Source organism: Canis aureus, chromosome 15, assembly GCF_053574225.1.
Source record: "Canis aureus isolate CA01 chromosome 15, VMU_Caureus_v.1.0, whole genome shotgun sequence".
In the NCBI taxonomy this organism is placed as follows: domain Eukaryota; kingdom Metazoa; phylum Chordata; class Mammalia; order Carnivora; family Canidae; genus Canis; species Canis aureus.
This window is the reverse complement of record NC_135625.1, coordinates 55,934,074-55,950,783: the sequence shown is the minus strand read 5'-3', so window position 1 is coordinate 55,950,783 and position 16,710 is coordinate 55,934,074. Positions and strand designations below refer to the sequence as shown.

General features: G+C 39.7%; 1 protein-coding gene across 1 annotated transcript in view; it reads left to right on the top strand.

The window, feature by feature from the left end:
* The first annotated feature begins 5,809 nt into the window (after positions 1 to 5,809).
* Positions 5,810 to 16,710, top strand: part of MTPN (myotrophin) — a 56,131-nt gene continuing 45,230 nt past the window's right edge. The window contains exon 1 of the mRNA XM_077850060.1: positions 5,810 to 6,149. Within this exon, the coding sequence (XP_077706186.1) occupies positions 6,078 to 6,149 (72 nt within the window). The 5' untranslated portion in view covers positions 5,810 to 6,077. The remainder of the gene's footprint in view (positions 6,150 to 16,710) is intronic.

The window sequence follows — 16,710 nt, the reverse complement described above, 5'->3', positions numbered from 1 at the left end:
CAATTCTAAAATTAGTATGGGACCACAAATAGTCAAAACAATCCTGAGAAAGAACAAAGCTGAAGGCATCATGCTTCATGATTTCAAAACATATTACAAAACTATAGTCATCAAAACCGTATCATCTGGGCATAAAAACAGACACACAGGTTGATGGAACACAACAGAGAGCCCAGAAATCAACCCAAGAACGTACAGTCAATTAACATTTGAAAAGGGAGCCAAGAAGATTCAGTGGGGAAAAGATAGTCTCTTCAATAACTGGTGTTGGGAAAACTGGACAGCCGCATGCAAAAGAATGAAATTAGAGCAATAACTTACACCACTTAAAATTTGACTTGGAGTAGATTAAAGACTTAAATGTAAGACTTGAAACTATAAAACTCCTAGAATAAAACATGGGGAAAATGCTTCTTGACATTTATCTTAGTGATGAGTTTTTGGATATGATACCCAAAACACAGGGAACAAAAGTAAAAATAAACAAGTGGGACTACATCAAACTAAAAAGCTTCAGCACAGAAAAAGAAACAATCAAAAGAAATGATAGGATAATCTACAAATCAGAAAAAATATTTGCAAATTATATATCTGATTAGGGGTTAATATCCAAAATATACATGGGATTCATACACCTCCATAGCAAAATAGCAAATTATCCAATTTAAAAATGGGGAAAAGACTTGTATAAGCATTATTCAAAAGAAAATATGCAAATGATCAACAGTTACATGAAAAGGTGCTCAACATTAGTAATAACCAGAGAAATGCTAGTCAAAACCAAAATGGAGTATCTCCTTACACCTGTTAGAATGGCTCTATGAAAAAGATATGAAATAATAAGTGTTGGCGAGGATGTAAAGAAGAGGGAAAGCACTTGCGCACTGTTGGTGGAATGCAAATTGGTGCAGTCACTTGGAAAACAGTATGGAGGGTCCTAAAAAATTAAAAATAGAACAACCCTATGATCCAGCAATTCCAATTCTGGGTATATATATACAAAGGAAAAAAAATCACTATCCCAAACTGACACCTATGCCCCTGTGTTCACTGGGGTGGACAACGTTATTTACAATAACCAAGACATGGAACCAGTAAGTGTCCACTGACAGATGAATGGTTAAGAAAATGTAGTGTATACACACAATGGAATATTATTCAGCCATAAAAAGGAAGGAAGTCCAGCCATTTGAGACAACATGGATGAATTTTGAAGATGCTATGCCAACTGAAATAGGTCACACAGAGGAAGACAAATACTCTGTGATCTTGATCTTACTTATATGTGGAATCTAAATTACCAAACAGAAAAAGAGAGTAGATTGGTGGTGGGCAGAGGCTAGGGAGTGAGAGAAATGGGTAAACATGCCCAAAAGGTACAAAATTCCAGTTTTAAGGTGAACAAGCTCTGAGGATCTAATGTACAGCATGGTGACTATAGTTAATATTGCATTATAAACCTGAAAGGTGCCAAGACAGTAGATCTTATAAGTTCTGAAAAAAAAAAAAGAAAAAAAAAAAAAAAGAAGTTCTCATCACACACACACACACACACCATGTGATGGATGTGTTTACCATCCTCATTAAGGTAATCATTTTCCAATACAGGCATATATCAAACCACCACATTGTATACCTTAAGCTTATACAATGCTATATGTCAATTATATCTCAGTAAAATAGGAAAAAATAAAGATATGCTCCTCCTACTCCACCCAAAAATAGTTACCAACACATGTCACCAACTTCCCATTTTCTAGCCTCTTCCACTGGAGCTACAAATGTACAGGGTGCATTATCTGCCTTCCAGGCTTCACTATGCTACTATGGGAGATTGTTTTGCCAAATGTTTCCCTCCTGTTAATATGAATCATCATCCTTATGGCTTCTAATATCACTTCCTTTGTTGTGTACTATTTAGCCATTAAGCAAATGCCATCTATCTAAGATTTTTTGTTCTAGTAACAACTCTCTTCTGACAATAATTTCTGTATCAGTCAAGATTGGTTCAGTGTTGCTGCAACAATAAACACCAAAATCTCAGTGGCTGAAAAGATTATTATTTTACTACATAGCCATTTGTGGGAGAGTAGGGGAGCTCTGCTAAATATAGTCACTCAGGAACTCAGGCTGATGATATCCACTGTCTTGAATGTTGTTGGTTGCTGTAGCAGAGGGAATAAAGAGCTCTGGAGGGTCTTGCATTGGCAAACCTGGAAATGACTCATATTACCTCTGCTCATAACTAATAGGCCAAAATTAGTTACATGACATTACTCAACTACAAGGAAGCCAGGAAGAGCAATTCTCTCTTGTGCTCAGGATGGTAGACAAAAAGGAAATATTTGTTGAGCACCATGAATACCCAGCAAAGTAGGTAAACAAACAAACAAAAATAATGAAAAATCTGTGATAAGTGAAGTGAAGGAGAAAAAAAAAAACTCGGGCTATATGGTAGTAGTAAATGAAGGATCTATTTAAAGTGGGTAGTCTGGGAGGTTTCCCTGATGATGTCACATTTGCAATGAGATCTTGATGTTCAGGAGTGAGTAAGAATGAAAAGAACATTCTGTACAGGAAGCAAATGCAACAGCCCTTGGATGGAATGAGCTTGGTTTTTCCTAGAACTGACAGAAGACAAGATTTGGGGGGAACTCAAGAAGAAATGGCGGTGGGAGGGAAGAGTCATAAGATGGGAGAGACATCAGAGTCAGGTCACAGAAGACGATGAAGGCCATAGCAAATAATTAGGATTTTATTTGAAATGCAAGGGAAAGCCATTGAAAGGTCTTATGGTGAAAAGTGCTTGTTGGATTTAGGTTTGAAAGAGGTAACTCTGGCTATATGAGGAATTACTGGAAAAAAAGTAAAAGTGAAAATGGGGAGACTAGCTGGGAGGGTACTATAACAGTGCAGACAGAGACGGTGGGGCTGGAAAGGGTTGTGGAGGGTAATCAGTAGTGAAGATGGTAAATGGTGAACAATTTAAGATATATTTTGAAGGCCTTACTGATGGATTGAATAAGAGAGAAATATTGGGAATGATGAGTTATTTATAACTTCCATTGTCAAAGATAAACAAAACTGGACACTAGTTAGAGTGGTTAAGTGGTAAGGACAGATTTTTATCAAAAGTAACTTGTTAACAATCAAAACCAGAGCCAGTCTTGAAAATTCCCTGAACAGACAATACCAGTTGAGTCATACAAACAGTGACTTAACTTATTTTGCAACACTAACTTGACCTGGGTCATTTCTTATAGATGCCTCTGAAAATCACAAGCAAAGATCAAACTGTTTTCCAAGGTTGATATGAGCCAGTGCCCTATTATTTAAGAGAATTCTAATGTTATAACCAGTCACTATGAAGAATAAAAACTCTGTTTTCCTATTATATAAACTGTTTCATAGCAGCTACCCCCAAGCCTCATTTCATGGTTTGGTTTGACTGCTCCTGGTTTGCAAACTGTCTTTTTGGTATGTGAACAATAAACTTTGACTAATTACCACTTCTGGTGATTCATTGGTTTTACTTCTGTTATGTCTGAACTTTTGACAATCTATTACTCTAGAGATAAAAATCCAGTGTGAAATGAACTCAACCTTGATTTGTACGGAGATAAACGGGTGTTTCAAAGGAAGAATGAGGGAGTAAGGGGGAGGCTAGTGGCAGCTCAACAGAGTAAATGCAAGTAGGCCAGCTGTGTATGCTAGCTGGCAATCACTGAAGTTAGGATTTTCCCTTCCAACAGAGACTGGGAGACAGAGGCCCTAACTTTGGGCGTTGGCTGAAACAAACAGTGAAAAAAAAAAAAATTGGCGGCCTTGAGCTTTCTCATTCAGGCACTTAAGGTGGCCATCTTAGGATGTGGCCTCAATCTGTTAAGAATTATATTAGTGTTTGTTCAAGTCTATATATGTCAAGGTGGAGGCCTAGTTGAGAACAGGGCTCAGGGGAACGTGGCTACGGTTTGGTCCAGGAGAGAATCTTTGTCACCACGTACCTGATTCTAGTGACATGTGGTTGGTGGTGTGGTTCACAGAGAAGAGGAAGTCTATGGGGACGACTAGGTTTAGAATCTAGAGGAAACCAAATCTCATGCTAAGTATGAGACATTTGAATGACTAAGAAGTTAAATATAAGAATGGACCACAGTAGAAGTCAGAGCTAGAGATATAAATATAAATCAAGAATTGTCATCATGATACAACTCAAAGATTACATAGGTGGGAGTGGGAGGTTGAGAAGACAGAGGGACTCTAAGGATTTGCCTCACAAATTACTCCTTGAGATTTGTTTCTAGAAATATATCACAATTAGGTAGATGGATCTGTGTTTTTAATTATCAGAAAGTCAAATGAACAGAACATCAATCAACGTGGCTGTTAAACATTTGATTTTTCTTTCGATTTCAAATCTATCTCCATTTACTATTTCTAAATCGGTAAAAAAAAATTGCATTTCTTGAACACTATTGTTCACACTCAACATATGTGGAAAACTGAACAGAGGAGGATCAAATAACTTTTGCGAGACAAAATTAGCTAAAGGTTGGGCCCTGTATTCAAAACTAAGCAATCTGCTTCCAGGGGCTATGATCTGAACCCCTATGCTATATCACAAGCATATTTAGTAGCCTGGTTTATTTAGTGGGTCATAAATAATAGACTTGTATATACATACAGTAGTTCCAGTAAGTTTTTATTGGATCTAATGTTCATGTGCGCATGCATGTCTGGGTCACTGGGGTTGGGATACAATTCACCTGGAGGCCATCCCCCAAGGTGTATTACATCAAAACTCCAGGAAGGATAGAATCAGCTTCACTGGAATGGCCCCGAAGCTTCAACCCATTAAGAAACACACGAACAAAGAGGAAATTTTAAAACACACACACACAGATTGTACCAGAAGAGGGTGGGTTTGCTCTGCCCTATGGCATCACACTGAATTCCGAGTCCTGAACATAATTTGCTAGTTGGGGAGATGAGTAACCCCCCCCCCCAAAGTCTTCCCCTCCAAACACTATACTTAGTATTACACTGAATTTTTACACGGTTATCCCTTTTTTTTTTTTTTTAAGTTTTATTTATTCACGACAGATAGAAACACAGAGACAGAAAGAGGTAGAGACACAGGCAGAGGCAGAAGCAGGCTCCAGGCTGGGAGCCCGTGGGACTCGACCCCAGGACCCCAGGACCCCGGGACCCCGGGACCACGCCCTGGGCTGAAGGCGGCGCTAAACCGCTGCGCCACCCGGGCTGCCCTACACGGTTACCCTAAGTATTGAAGAGGTCTTTGGAGGCAGGCATTGTCTCCTTCCACCTCTCTTACTACATCCTCAGGGCCTAGCGGAGTCTGGCATAGAGTAGGAGCCCAAAGGATGGTATTGATTCTGGAAGGAGAGAGGGAAGGGACCCCCCAAAAAAAGGGGGCTGAAAAGTAGGAAGAAAGAGAAAAAGAGAAAGGAAGGAAGTCAAATCAAACATTCCTACTGGGCACTTTTAGAAGGCGAGCAAGATGTCCTCCAAAGTCGCGTTTTAAAGGAAAACTTTTTCCCACGCAGGGTGTGCAAGAAACCATCCCAGTCCCACCTGAGCGAGCCTATCCGAGCCCCTCGGCCCCGCCCCTCGGCCCTAGGCCCCGCCCCTCGGCCCTAGGCCCCGCCCCTCGGCCCCGTCCCCTGCCCCCGGACGCCGCTCGCCGGCCGGCCCGCCCACCGCGCCTGCGCACTTGGGGGCCGCTCCGCCGCGGGCCGTCGGGGCGGGGCCTTCCGCCCAGGGGAAGAGGAAGAGGAAGTGGGGGGAGGATCCTCGCAGGGAGTGAACCGGAAGTGCAAGCGCTCCTGCTCCTCTCCGGCCAGGCGGCTCCCGCTCTGCTGGGCCCGGTGGCCGCCAGAGAACTTTGTCTCCCGCCCCAGCGGTCGCCGCGGCGCGCTGCCTCGCCCGCCTGGCAGGCTCTCCCCCGCTTTCCCTTCCCCGCGCGGCCCTGTCTCCCTGTCGCCCCGCGGTGTCCGCTTGCCGCCGCCGCCGCCTCGTCGTCTCTGCCCGGCCGAGCGGCCCGCCCCGCTGCAGCGATGTGCGACAAGGAGTTCATGTGGGCCCTGAAAAACGGAGACTTGGACGAGGTGAAAGACTACGTGGCCAAGGTAAAGCGGCGACGAGCGGAGGTGGGATGCGGGTGGAGGCGGGGGAGCTGCGGGGAGCTGGGGGAGGGGAGGGGAGGGGAGAGGGCTGGCGACCCCGGGTCAGACCCCCACCCTCCACCCGGGGCGCTGGTCATTGGCGTCTGGCCCTCTTTCTTCCATGCCGGACTTCCTTCGATCCTGCTTTGAATGGGGGGCAAGGTTGGGGGGGGGGTTGGGAGGGGAGAAGGGAGGGGGGTCAATTCTCCCATCTTTTGGACCTGCCGGTGGCCCAATGAAGGAACCCCCAGTGATCAGAATCGGAGGAACGTTTTCTTGAACTTTTAAGCCTGCTGAGAATCTAAAGGAGTCAATGACTGTGACCGGGGCAGGGGGGAGGGGGATGAGGGGCAAAAAAGAAAAAAAAGAAAAAAGTACCGAAAATCGCGATGGCTACAATCTTGAAACTTGGTACGGGCCTCCCTCTGAAGTCTTCACTCTGGGTGTGGCCTTTTTCCCCCCTTCCCACTCCCAGGGATTAGGTGTTTGGTTGCAGGGGTGGAGCGTCTGACCTGGATCAGAATAGTTTTGTTTTTTGTGTGTTTTTTTTTTTTTTTTTCCAAGAAGCATGCTGTGACTTTTTCAGTTCCTCCGTGTCCGTCCCTTGGTTTGCACCCCACCCCCCCCCCCCACCCCCGCCGCTGAACTACTGGAACGTGCACTGAGGAGTGTGCCGTTTCAGGGGTGCTCATCTCAAACCGAAACACTCCCCCGCCAAATAATAATAATAATAATAATAGTTGACTCTGCATCGTGGCGGAATGGTAGGCTTAAAATTCCGAGCTGGCCTGCCCTCGGGGGCAACCCCCCCTCCCCCGAAACCGTGCCTTTTGCAGAGAGAACCCACCTGCGATTATAATATGTTAAGTGTAAAAATGGACCTTCCAAAACAACAAGTATGAACTCGTGACATAACCGTGGAGGAAGAAGCATCTTGCTTCTTAAAAAAAAAAAAAAAAAAGTTGTGACTTTATGACATAACCGTGGATAGCATCTTGCTCACCTCCTAAAAGCGTGAGATCTAGGTTCTAGTTCTTCAAAGGGTATTTCGACCCCCCCCCCCCGGCGTGCTGTGTTTCTTTCCAGACCTGTGTCAGGAAGCAACTAAGCAGAAGCAGAGTTTCTCAAAACTTGCAGGATTGTGCAAAGGGCAAGCCGCTGCTAGTTTTTAGTCTATAATGAACCATTACAACTTAGCCTCCACCCCACCCCCACCCACCCCCCCTCCCAGTACGCGGGATGTGTGTTTAGTTATTCACAGTGGGTCTGCACAGCACCATTCACTGCATTCTCAGCTAGTAGTCTGAAACCCTTGGATGTTTCCACATGAGGTTGAAAGGCATAAATTACGGAGACGCTCCAATCCCTGGTGCACTGTCCAGTGGTGGAACCCTGCAGTGCTCTGGAAGGGAGTAGGCTTTTTGTTTTTCTGTTTCGGTAAAAGCTAGGTTATGCGATACACTTGAAGTATGGAAAGTTGGTAGGTACTAATGGAGCTTACAACTACAGAAACACCACCATTAATGTGGTGTCTTCCTGGTACCTTATTTTATATCATCCTTGCGAGTCTTGTGAAGTCCTTTTATTCGTCTCGTTTTACAGATAGGAGTCCTGAGATGCAGAGTGCTTAAGACAAAAATCCAGTTAAAGAGATGACAGATGATTAAGCCAGAACTGGACTGCTGACTCCAAGACTTAGGCTCTTTAACTGCTCCATGCATGCAGTCTCTCCCAGTATAAAGTGTAATTGTGAAAGCATAGGATATCTTGCTTCCAGTACGACATCCCCCCCCCCCCCTTTTTTTTAAGTTTTAAAATCAGGTCATTATGTGCAGTTTGGTTTTGTTCTTTTCCTATTACCGCCATATTGCCTATTCTTACCAAAAGAAGTGTGCTTGGGACGCCCGGTTGGCTCAGCAGTTGGGTGCCTGCCTTAGGCTCAGGGCCTGATCCCGATCCAGGGATCAAGTCCTGCATCAGGCTCCCTGCATGAAGCCCCCTTCTCCCTCTCTCTCTCTGTGTGTCTCTCATGAATAAATAAATAAAATCTTTAATAAAAAAAAAAAAGAGGTGTGCATGAGAGGGAGGCTAGACATTCAAAGAAAAGCAAAAGGAAGTATTAACTGGCTTATCTGAAAAGTTTGACTGAAATGTAATCCTATGAAAAACAAGCTTTTTCCTTAGTTTGTTGAATAACTTGAGTCTCTTACTGTATCTTTTGTTTTGTTAATGAAAAATAACAACAACAACAAAAACCAAACCACCAAAACCCAGCACTCCAGTTTTTCCTGAGTTCCCTTATGGTGCTATTCACATTCTCAGGTGCTTGTGACATAGTTTCTTCTGCTCAGCAGCCATCTTCCTTGCTTACTCTTGACTCATTTTTTTCATCCTCCAACCCTCATGATGATACTCTTGAGTTTATGTAATGTACATTTATTTAGGTAAGTGTATGTAAACAACATACATAAAGGAATGTTTGGACTCATCTAATTTTCCTTCTAAGCAGTCTTTAAAATACTCTCCTCAGTACTCCTATGAAGATTGCTCACATTGTTAGTATATAAGAATGGACCTGTAGGTGATTTTCCCTTTTTAAAACTAATATTTTAAAAAGTCAGTGATTTCACTTTTTTTTTTTTACCTGTTGTTGACTTCTGTACAGAAATCTGAAATAAGGGTAGGCACAATTTGCTGTTTTGCGATGAGTTCTAACTCTGAAATATAAGTTCAGAGCCCCAAATCATTGAAAATTGTATGTTTCTAAATGGAAAAAGCAGCATATAAAGAAAATGTTAGGTTAATCCATATTAAATGTTCATCAGTAACATTAAAACAATATCTGAGACAGCTTGGCTTCTGGACCGACCACACTTCGTTAGTTCATTCATTTGTATTGGGCATGTGTCAGGTCCCAAGCACCCTCTTAGGCCTGGCCTGATAGCAAAGAGGTTGGACACAGTGCTCAGGAAACTTAAGCATCCACCTTCAGCAGACTTGTGTGGGAAAATTTGCATACTTTTGAAGAAGTATGAAAACCATAAGTAACATCTCACTTACATGAAATTCAGTTTGTCCAATTGGAAAACAAGTGAAAGCCAGTGAGTGAGATCTTCACGAGCAGCAATAGTAGATACTTGTGGCCCCGTTTCCAATCTGTGTACTTCCTCTGGATCACATTACCTGTGCCTCGTCTTCCATTTCTGCCTTCACATTCACTTCTTCCACTGGAGTTAGTTCTGCTTCCACCTGGGCTTCAGTCAGCCTAAAAGATGGCTCTGTTTGCATGAAGTCCAGTTGAGCCCACACTGTCTTCTCAGAGATTTTTCATTTTTGTTGTTGCCATTTTGACTAATGACCTCATGACCCAACCGCTTGCCCAGATGAGAAATTGGGGGATTTTCCCCAACTCCTGAGTGTTGTCAAGACAACCCACTTCGTCCCTTTCAGCCATTCTTCACTCTTCTTATCACTGCTACTTTCCACTAGTTGCTGCCTGTTTCCTGCCTATACTATATTGTCCGTGACTATTAGTATTCCTCTCTTTCCTGGTCAACTTGCACATCTTGGTCAGGGAGATCTCTCTGTAATGGGAATTCTGAGACTCTTATCTTTTTCAGCCAACCTCCTTCACTGCCCTTAAAATATTTTGTGATTCCCATTATTAATTTTTCCGTTACTAATTTTCAAAAGGGCCAGCTACTCCATTTGGGAGAGTAGGCCATTGGGATCTGGCCCATGCCTGCCTTTCTAAACCACCCCTCTGTAAACCCCCTGCTCCAGACCCACGCCGGGCTGTTTCTTACTTGTATACCTTTACATGTGCCCTTTTCATCCTCCCTGAGCAAGTCTGCTCACCTCAATCCCTCACCTCCAACTTGGTGAGCTTCTCTTTATCCTCTGAGCTTAAATACACTTCTGCCAGAAAAACATTTGCCTTCAACTGGTACACTGCTTCTTTTACTGTTTAACTTATCAAGTTTCTGTGACTTTGTTTACATGTCTGTCTTTAATTAGGCTCTGAGCCTCTGGAGCTTAGATATTATATTCTTTTTCATCTTTGTATCCCCAGTACAGTGCCAAGGAATTTCACACATGAAAAGCATATGTTCTGAGAAATTCTTTTTATTCTTGACTTAGCTACAGTTTTAACATACTTCATTAGCTTATATAATAATGATTACCATTGACAGAGTGATTTATATTGCCAGGTATTAGAAGACACTCTGCAAGATCTTTACCTAAGTTTTCGTTTGCTTTTTACCCTATCATTTCAGTATGGCTAATAGTATACCCATTTTAAGGGTAAAGAAATTGAAACTTAGAGAAGTTAAGCAATTCAACAAGGTCGCAAAGTAAGTAGCACAACTGGGATTTAAACCTAGGGCTCTCCGAATCTGCGGGCCCCCCCCTTTTTTTTTTTTTACATCATATCAGTCTACCCTGAAATGGTTATCTGGTTTCTTAGCTCAGAGTAGCTTAGCATCAGCACATTAAGAAAAAGAAAGGGGCTTGCAAGAAGTAGACACAACAAGTTATCTCTGATTATGAATAAAGACATAGAAAATGCCTACAATTTAAAACACTTTTAACTGTAATAATACGGAAATAGCATAGAGACAACATCTCTTATAAACTTTATTATCTCCTCAGTAGAGGCCCTCTTTGCTCAAGGTACTCTATAAGGAGACTGGTTGGTTGGTAGCTTGCGGAAACTTTTGTATTTATAGTCACACACAGTTTTGGTTTTTTTGTTTTTTTGTTTTTTGTTTTTTTTTTTAAGTAATCTCTACACCCAACATGGGGCTTGAACCCACAACCCCCATACAGAGAGTTGCAGGCTCTACTGACTGAGCCAACCAGGTGCCTCTGTAGTCACATAGTCTTAGAATTTATATTCTTAATTATGATCCTATACAGTGCAGAAAAAGTTAAATTGTTTCTCTTTACCTTAAGAAACAAATGTAAACTAAAGTATTGAAATTTCTATTCAGAGTGGTTTCCTGAATAAGAACTTCTTTTTTTTCTCAAAAAGTATGTTCTTAAAATTTTGAGCATTGGGATGCCATGTATAAATATAATTTCATTTACTTATCACATCAACCCATGAGCATAGTTAATGTTGTAAAGCCCCCATTTTAAAGATTAAGAGACTGAAGCAAAGATTAAATAGCTTGTCTACAGTCATAAAGCTCTTAGTGAAGCTGAGATTTGAACTCTAACTTCATAGCTCTTTGCTATTATACTTCATACCATTGGCCTTCATTTCTCAAAAATGCTGTGTGATTCAGGGGGTACTGTTTTATTGAGTATGCAAATGTTAAAAATAATCACAGCAGGATGGTAAGTATCCATTGAGACTACTTAGAGGTGAGCTTTGTGATAGATTTTGAGGATCCAGCTCTCCCAGAAGTGAATGCTCATGAATTGTATTAATAAATAGTCCCTTATAATTTCCAGCAGGTTGATATATGTACTCTCTTGTTGTGCTTCTGTTTCACTTACTGTGAAATACTATACATCAGGTCTCTTAACTTCCCTTTCTCTGTGGTTCCCTTTCCCTCTCTAGCCCCCATTCTAATTACATCTATCTGCTTTTGACACTCTGATAGCCTTGAAAAGCAACAATTGTGCACCCTTTGAAAGGATAGGATCTCTTGAACTTGAGAAAAGTATTAACTCTAATCTTTAGAAACTGCAAGACTTATTAGGTTTGCTTTTCACTTTCCTAATAAAATAGGCAATTTAAAAGCAATCCTAATTTAATATCTTGCTATTTATTCATTTTAAGCAGTTTTCCTTTTCTCTCCATTCCTTTTTTTAAATTACCAGTTTGTTTCTTATAAAGATTTGTCACTATATCTGTCCTTTCTGTACCAGGGCTGGTGACTCTGTCAGAAAGCAGATAGATCAGTTTGTATACGTATAGATGCCCTCAGAAGACATAGAAAGTTTAGTATAGATACACTTTTCTTTTAGTCTTTTTTTTTTTTTTAATGTACAAGAAGATCTTTTTTATATTGGAAGTCTAGTGCTCACTCAGATGTCTATAGGCTATATATAGTGTTTTGATTTGAAATTTTAAATGTTATCCTTGCACTAGTGCAGACCGTTAAAAGTGTACTATATTAAAGCTGATTTGATTATAAAAATCGTATAAGCTTTTAATATTTAAAAGATAACACTGTATTGAATAAAATAAATTGAAACTAAGTGTCTCCCATTGCTCATTTTCCCCTGGCCAGGTAGTTTCTTTAAAGTACAGGTTGTATTAGGTATTTTTAAGACAGAAAAGCATAAAAAAGACAAAAATTGCCCCATAAATTCTACTATCTAGATAATTCCTGTTAACTTTAAAATGAAATTAATTCAGGAACAGATTAAAAAAATGCAACAGCTATGGCTTCCTTCCTGGTCTCTGTGAACCGTGAGCCATTTTTAACAATTCTACATAATTTCAGAGAAACACCAGAAACTCACTCATCTATTTCCCCACTTAAGAGCAGTTTTGTATGTACTTCCACACTTTGTTTTTTTTTTTTTAATTCCTTAATAATTTATCTTGGATTCCACAACAAAATTTATTCATCCCTCTCCCCCTTTTTTTCCAGTAGGGAGGGCATAGTATTCTATTTTATGGATGTACCATAATTTATTTAACTAGTATTCTATGGTAAATAGTTTTTCAAGCTTATTTTTTCTTTTTTTTTTTTCAAGAATTTATTTATTTATTCATGAGAGACACAGAGAGACAGGCAGAGACGCAGGGAGAAGCAGGTTCCATGCTGGGAGCCTGATGCAGGACTCTATCCCGGGTCTCAGGATCACACCCTGGGCCGAAGGCGGTTCTAAACCGCTGAGCCATCCAGGCTGCCTCTCCAGCTTATTCTTTCAGTTAAACAGTGCTCTCATGATTACCTTTGTATATATACCTTGATAGCTTTTGTGTCTGTATTACCCTCCTGATAAAGTTCTACTGACTTAGGCATATATCAGTAAGCACACAAGACTGATTATTCCCTCACAACATCAGCAGCACTGGGCATCATCACACTTTTTAGTTTTTGCCATTTGAATAGATGAAAAATGATCTCTTGCTTCAAATTGCGTTTCTTTAACAAGAAAATAAAACATCAGAACTTTTATAGCACATGTGTTCTTCCCCCCGCCCAATTTCTTATTTATATTTTTGTTCATTTTTCTATTAGGTAGTTGGCTTTTTATTGATTTGCATGAGCCCTTTATAAATTAAGGAAGTTCTTTTTTTTTAATCATTTTTCTTGTAGATTTTTTTGCAGTTTGTCTCTTGACTTCATCTATTTTTTTCTGTAACAGTCTTTACTTTTTTATATGGTAAATAGATCACTTTTCCCCCATTTGTGACTTGGATATTATCTTTTATTTACAGAGATCTCTTCTCTATAAGATTATAGATAAATTTGGTCTTCCAGATATTCCCCCCCCCCCTTTTTTTTGTATTTTAGGTATTTGATCCTTCTGTTATTTACTTTGAAGTGTTTGTTTTTTGACAGTTTGTTTCCATATCATTTATTGTGTAATTCCTCTTTCCCTACTACTCTAAATTATTATTTCATACTATATTTTAGTATGGAATAGAGCCATTTTTCTCTTGTATTTTCTTTAGAATTTTTGCAGGAGCATTCCTTTAAGATTTTTTCCTTTTTTCTTGTCTTGGGGAAAATACGAGCATTTTTAAAACTACCTCACTTTTATCCTTTATGTCTCTATAAGCATTATATATATTTTTTTCATTATATATTTTTTCCTAGCATGTTGGCACCATGTAATCTGAAGAACATAATGCTTTAGGTTCTAATTATTTATGAAGTATTTTAGGATCAGAGTATATGGTTCAGTATGAGAATATTCTGTATCAAAGTATTTGAAACCATGTGTTTAGATAATCAAATCACAGCTGAATTGATATTTAAGAATTACTTTAGGTACTATAGCAGATGCTACCTTGTAATGAGAAGTATGACTAAAATTAACTTTTTTTTTGCAACTGTATCTTTATTAATAGTTCTGACAGCTTCAAAGCTTGATTTTTTTTTCTTTTTGTCCACAAAACACTACGCAGGGTAGAGCTGTGATTATTGAAAGCAATGAAGGAAGAAACAGAACATAAGCTGACCCTAGAAAATGAAGGGGCAAAGAGTCATGTTACCTTAAAGTTCTAGAGGCCAATACAGTGATTAATATGTATGAATGTAAACTTGAGCTTCAAGTAAAGTTTAAATTAAGTCCACTTTTCTCCTATGTAAAAAGTCAGAGATGTGTAGGATATGTTTTGAAAAGATTTCTATTTGGGGCGGCCCCAGGGGCCCAGTGGTTTAGAGCCACCTTCAGTCCAGGGCCTGATCCTGGAGTCCCAGGATCAAGTCCCACATCGGGCTCCCTATATGGAGCCTGCTTCTCCCTTTGCCTGTGTTTGCCTCTCTCTTTCTCTGTCTCTCTCATGAATAAATAAAAATCTTAAAAAAAAAAAAAAAAGAAAAAGAAAAGACTTCTGACTATATAAAATAATGAACATTTTGATACTTAGGTCTAAATTCTTGACCTTCTGAAAATTTTAGATATCTAAGAAAGGGGGTTGCAGATAATAAACACTTTGCCCATAGTATAATAGAAGCTATAATAGATAGTGTTTTTAGGGAATTTAGAATTTCATTGTCGACTTCAGCCAAAGTGTTCATGGCTTTGGATTTAAACCCTCTTGCTCTGGTTCTGTTAACTAACTGGGACATGTTGAGCAAGTTAGTTCCCTGCTCAGAACCTGGGTTTTCTTAACTAGAGAAAAATGAGGCTATTAATATCTACTTGATATATGTCAACTGTGTACCATTTTCCCTGGCATGCAGTGTTAGCCAAGAAATGTTAGCCATTGTTATTCATAATAATAACTATATGTTTGTTTATAAGCAGAACTACTTAAATCATCTAGTCCATCTCCCTTATTTTGTAGATGAGGAAAAATTAGGTTTTTTTTTGTTTTTGTTTTTGTTTTTGGAAAAAATAGTTATTAAAGGGCTTGACCCAGATTATACTGCTAATTAGGATTAAGACTTTAAAGCAATTTCCTGGAACCAGAACAGGTGCTTTTTTTTTTTTTTTTTTAACTAAACTATGGTATTTTATGATAAAGTACTTTGTACTTTATACTAGTTACTACCTCTGTTGCAATATTCTTTTTTGCCCCACCCTATCTGCTCAGTAAATTTCTATCTATTTTTAAAGTTCTTGTTCTGCCTAGCATTGCCTGTTTGTGCAGTTAATTGCTTATTTATGCCAATGTGGTATCTAACATGGATCTTTTTACCTGTGTTGATGCTATAGTGCAGAGTTTCTTTAACTGAAGAGGTATGAGCTCCTGTTTTGACTGAAAAGTCCCTGGACTTGAATTAGAAAAAAAAATAGCTTAAGAAACTTAGATCTTGTTCTATGGAGTTCTTCTCTTGCCTTTAAGTTTCAAATGTTCGAAAAGAGTTTTGTCTAATGACTGGTTAAAAAAAAAAAGTGCCTGTGTAGAAGTGTTACCTGTTACCATTTAGATATTTGAATAGTGCTCTCAAACTTGAGAACTCACAGCCTACCTCCCCCCAAATATTTCAGATCTTGATTTAAGATACAGTGTTTGTAGTGGGGCTTTAATCTTTTGGGAGGTGGGGCTTCCCAGAATTTGAAGGCCCTTCCTAGTGTTTGAGGAGTTCTCTCTTACATAGTATGAATCTTGATGAAATGCAAGTCCTACCACAATAAAAGCCAAAAAGGACAAATACATTGCTTTTTCCTGCCTACACTTAGGAAATGGCTCCAAAACTCATAACCATAATTGGATACTTTTATCTGGAGGTGATATAAAGACTCAGGCAACATAAAGGATATAGCAGCAGCAATAAAATATGCAGTTTGCAGAAAAAAAGAAGTAATGGTATGCCCATTGTGGCATCTCTTCTGCGCCTAGGTGCTTCTTGGGTCATATTTTGGTTTTATTTCCTGTTTTGAAACCTCCTTCATGCCTGCATGTTTATGGAGCTTGATTTTTCAACCTTCCCAGTAATTCTGAGAGAGATTTTTAATACCTGTTGAACATATTCCATTCCTGTTCCTCATTATGAATTGGTTTTTGCTGCTTGTAATTCAGAAGCCCATATTAATTTTTGCTTCCCTATCCTCCCTTCTTGTGCTGTGAGCTTTTTGAAGATAGGAATTTTCTTTGTATTTCCAGCATTTATCATGTCTTTTATCTGCTATATAGTTAAGTTTGGGTTGAATTGGTATTCTAGGAACTAACCCTCCTCCCTTTGTTGTATTGTATATTTCTCTTTGTAACAGATGTTCTCTTAATATGTATGAATGATGTTCCTTCATATTTCCTCTCTTGAAAATAGCTAAGTTTTCAAAGGCTTTGTTTTAAACTGGTAAACTTTGTCCAGCTTTTTCACACTATTATCATAGGTGTGGAATACAATAGTGACAATAGTTATATAGATAGAACACCAGC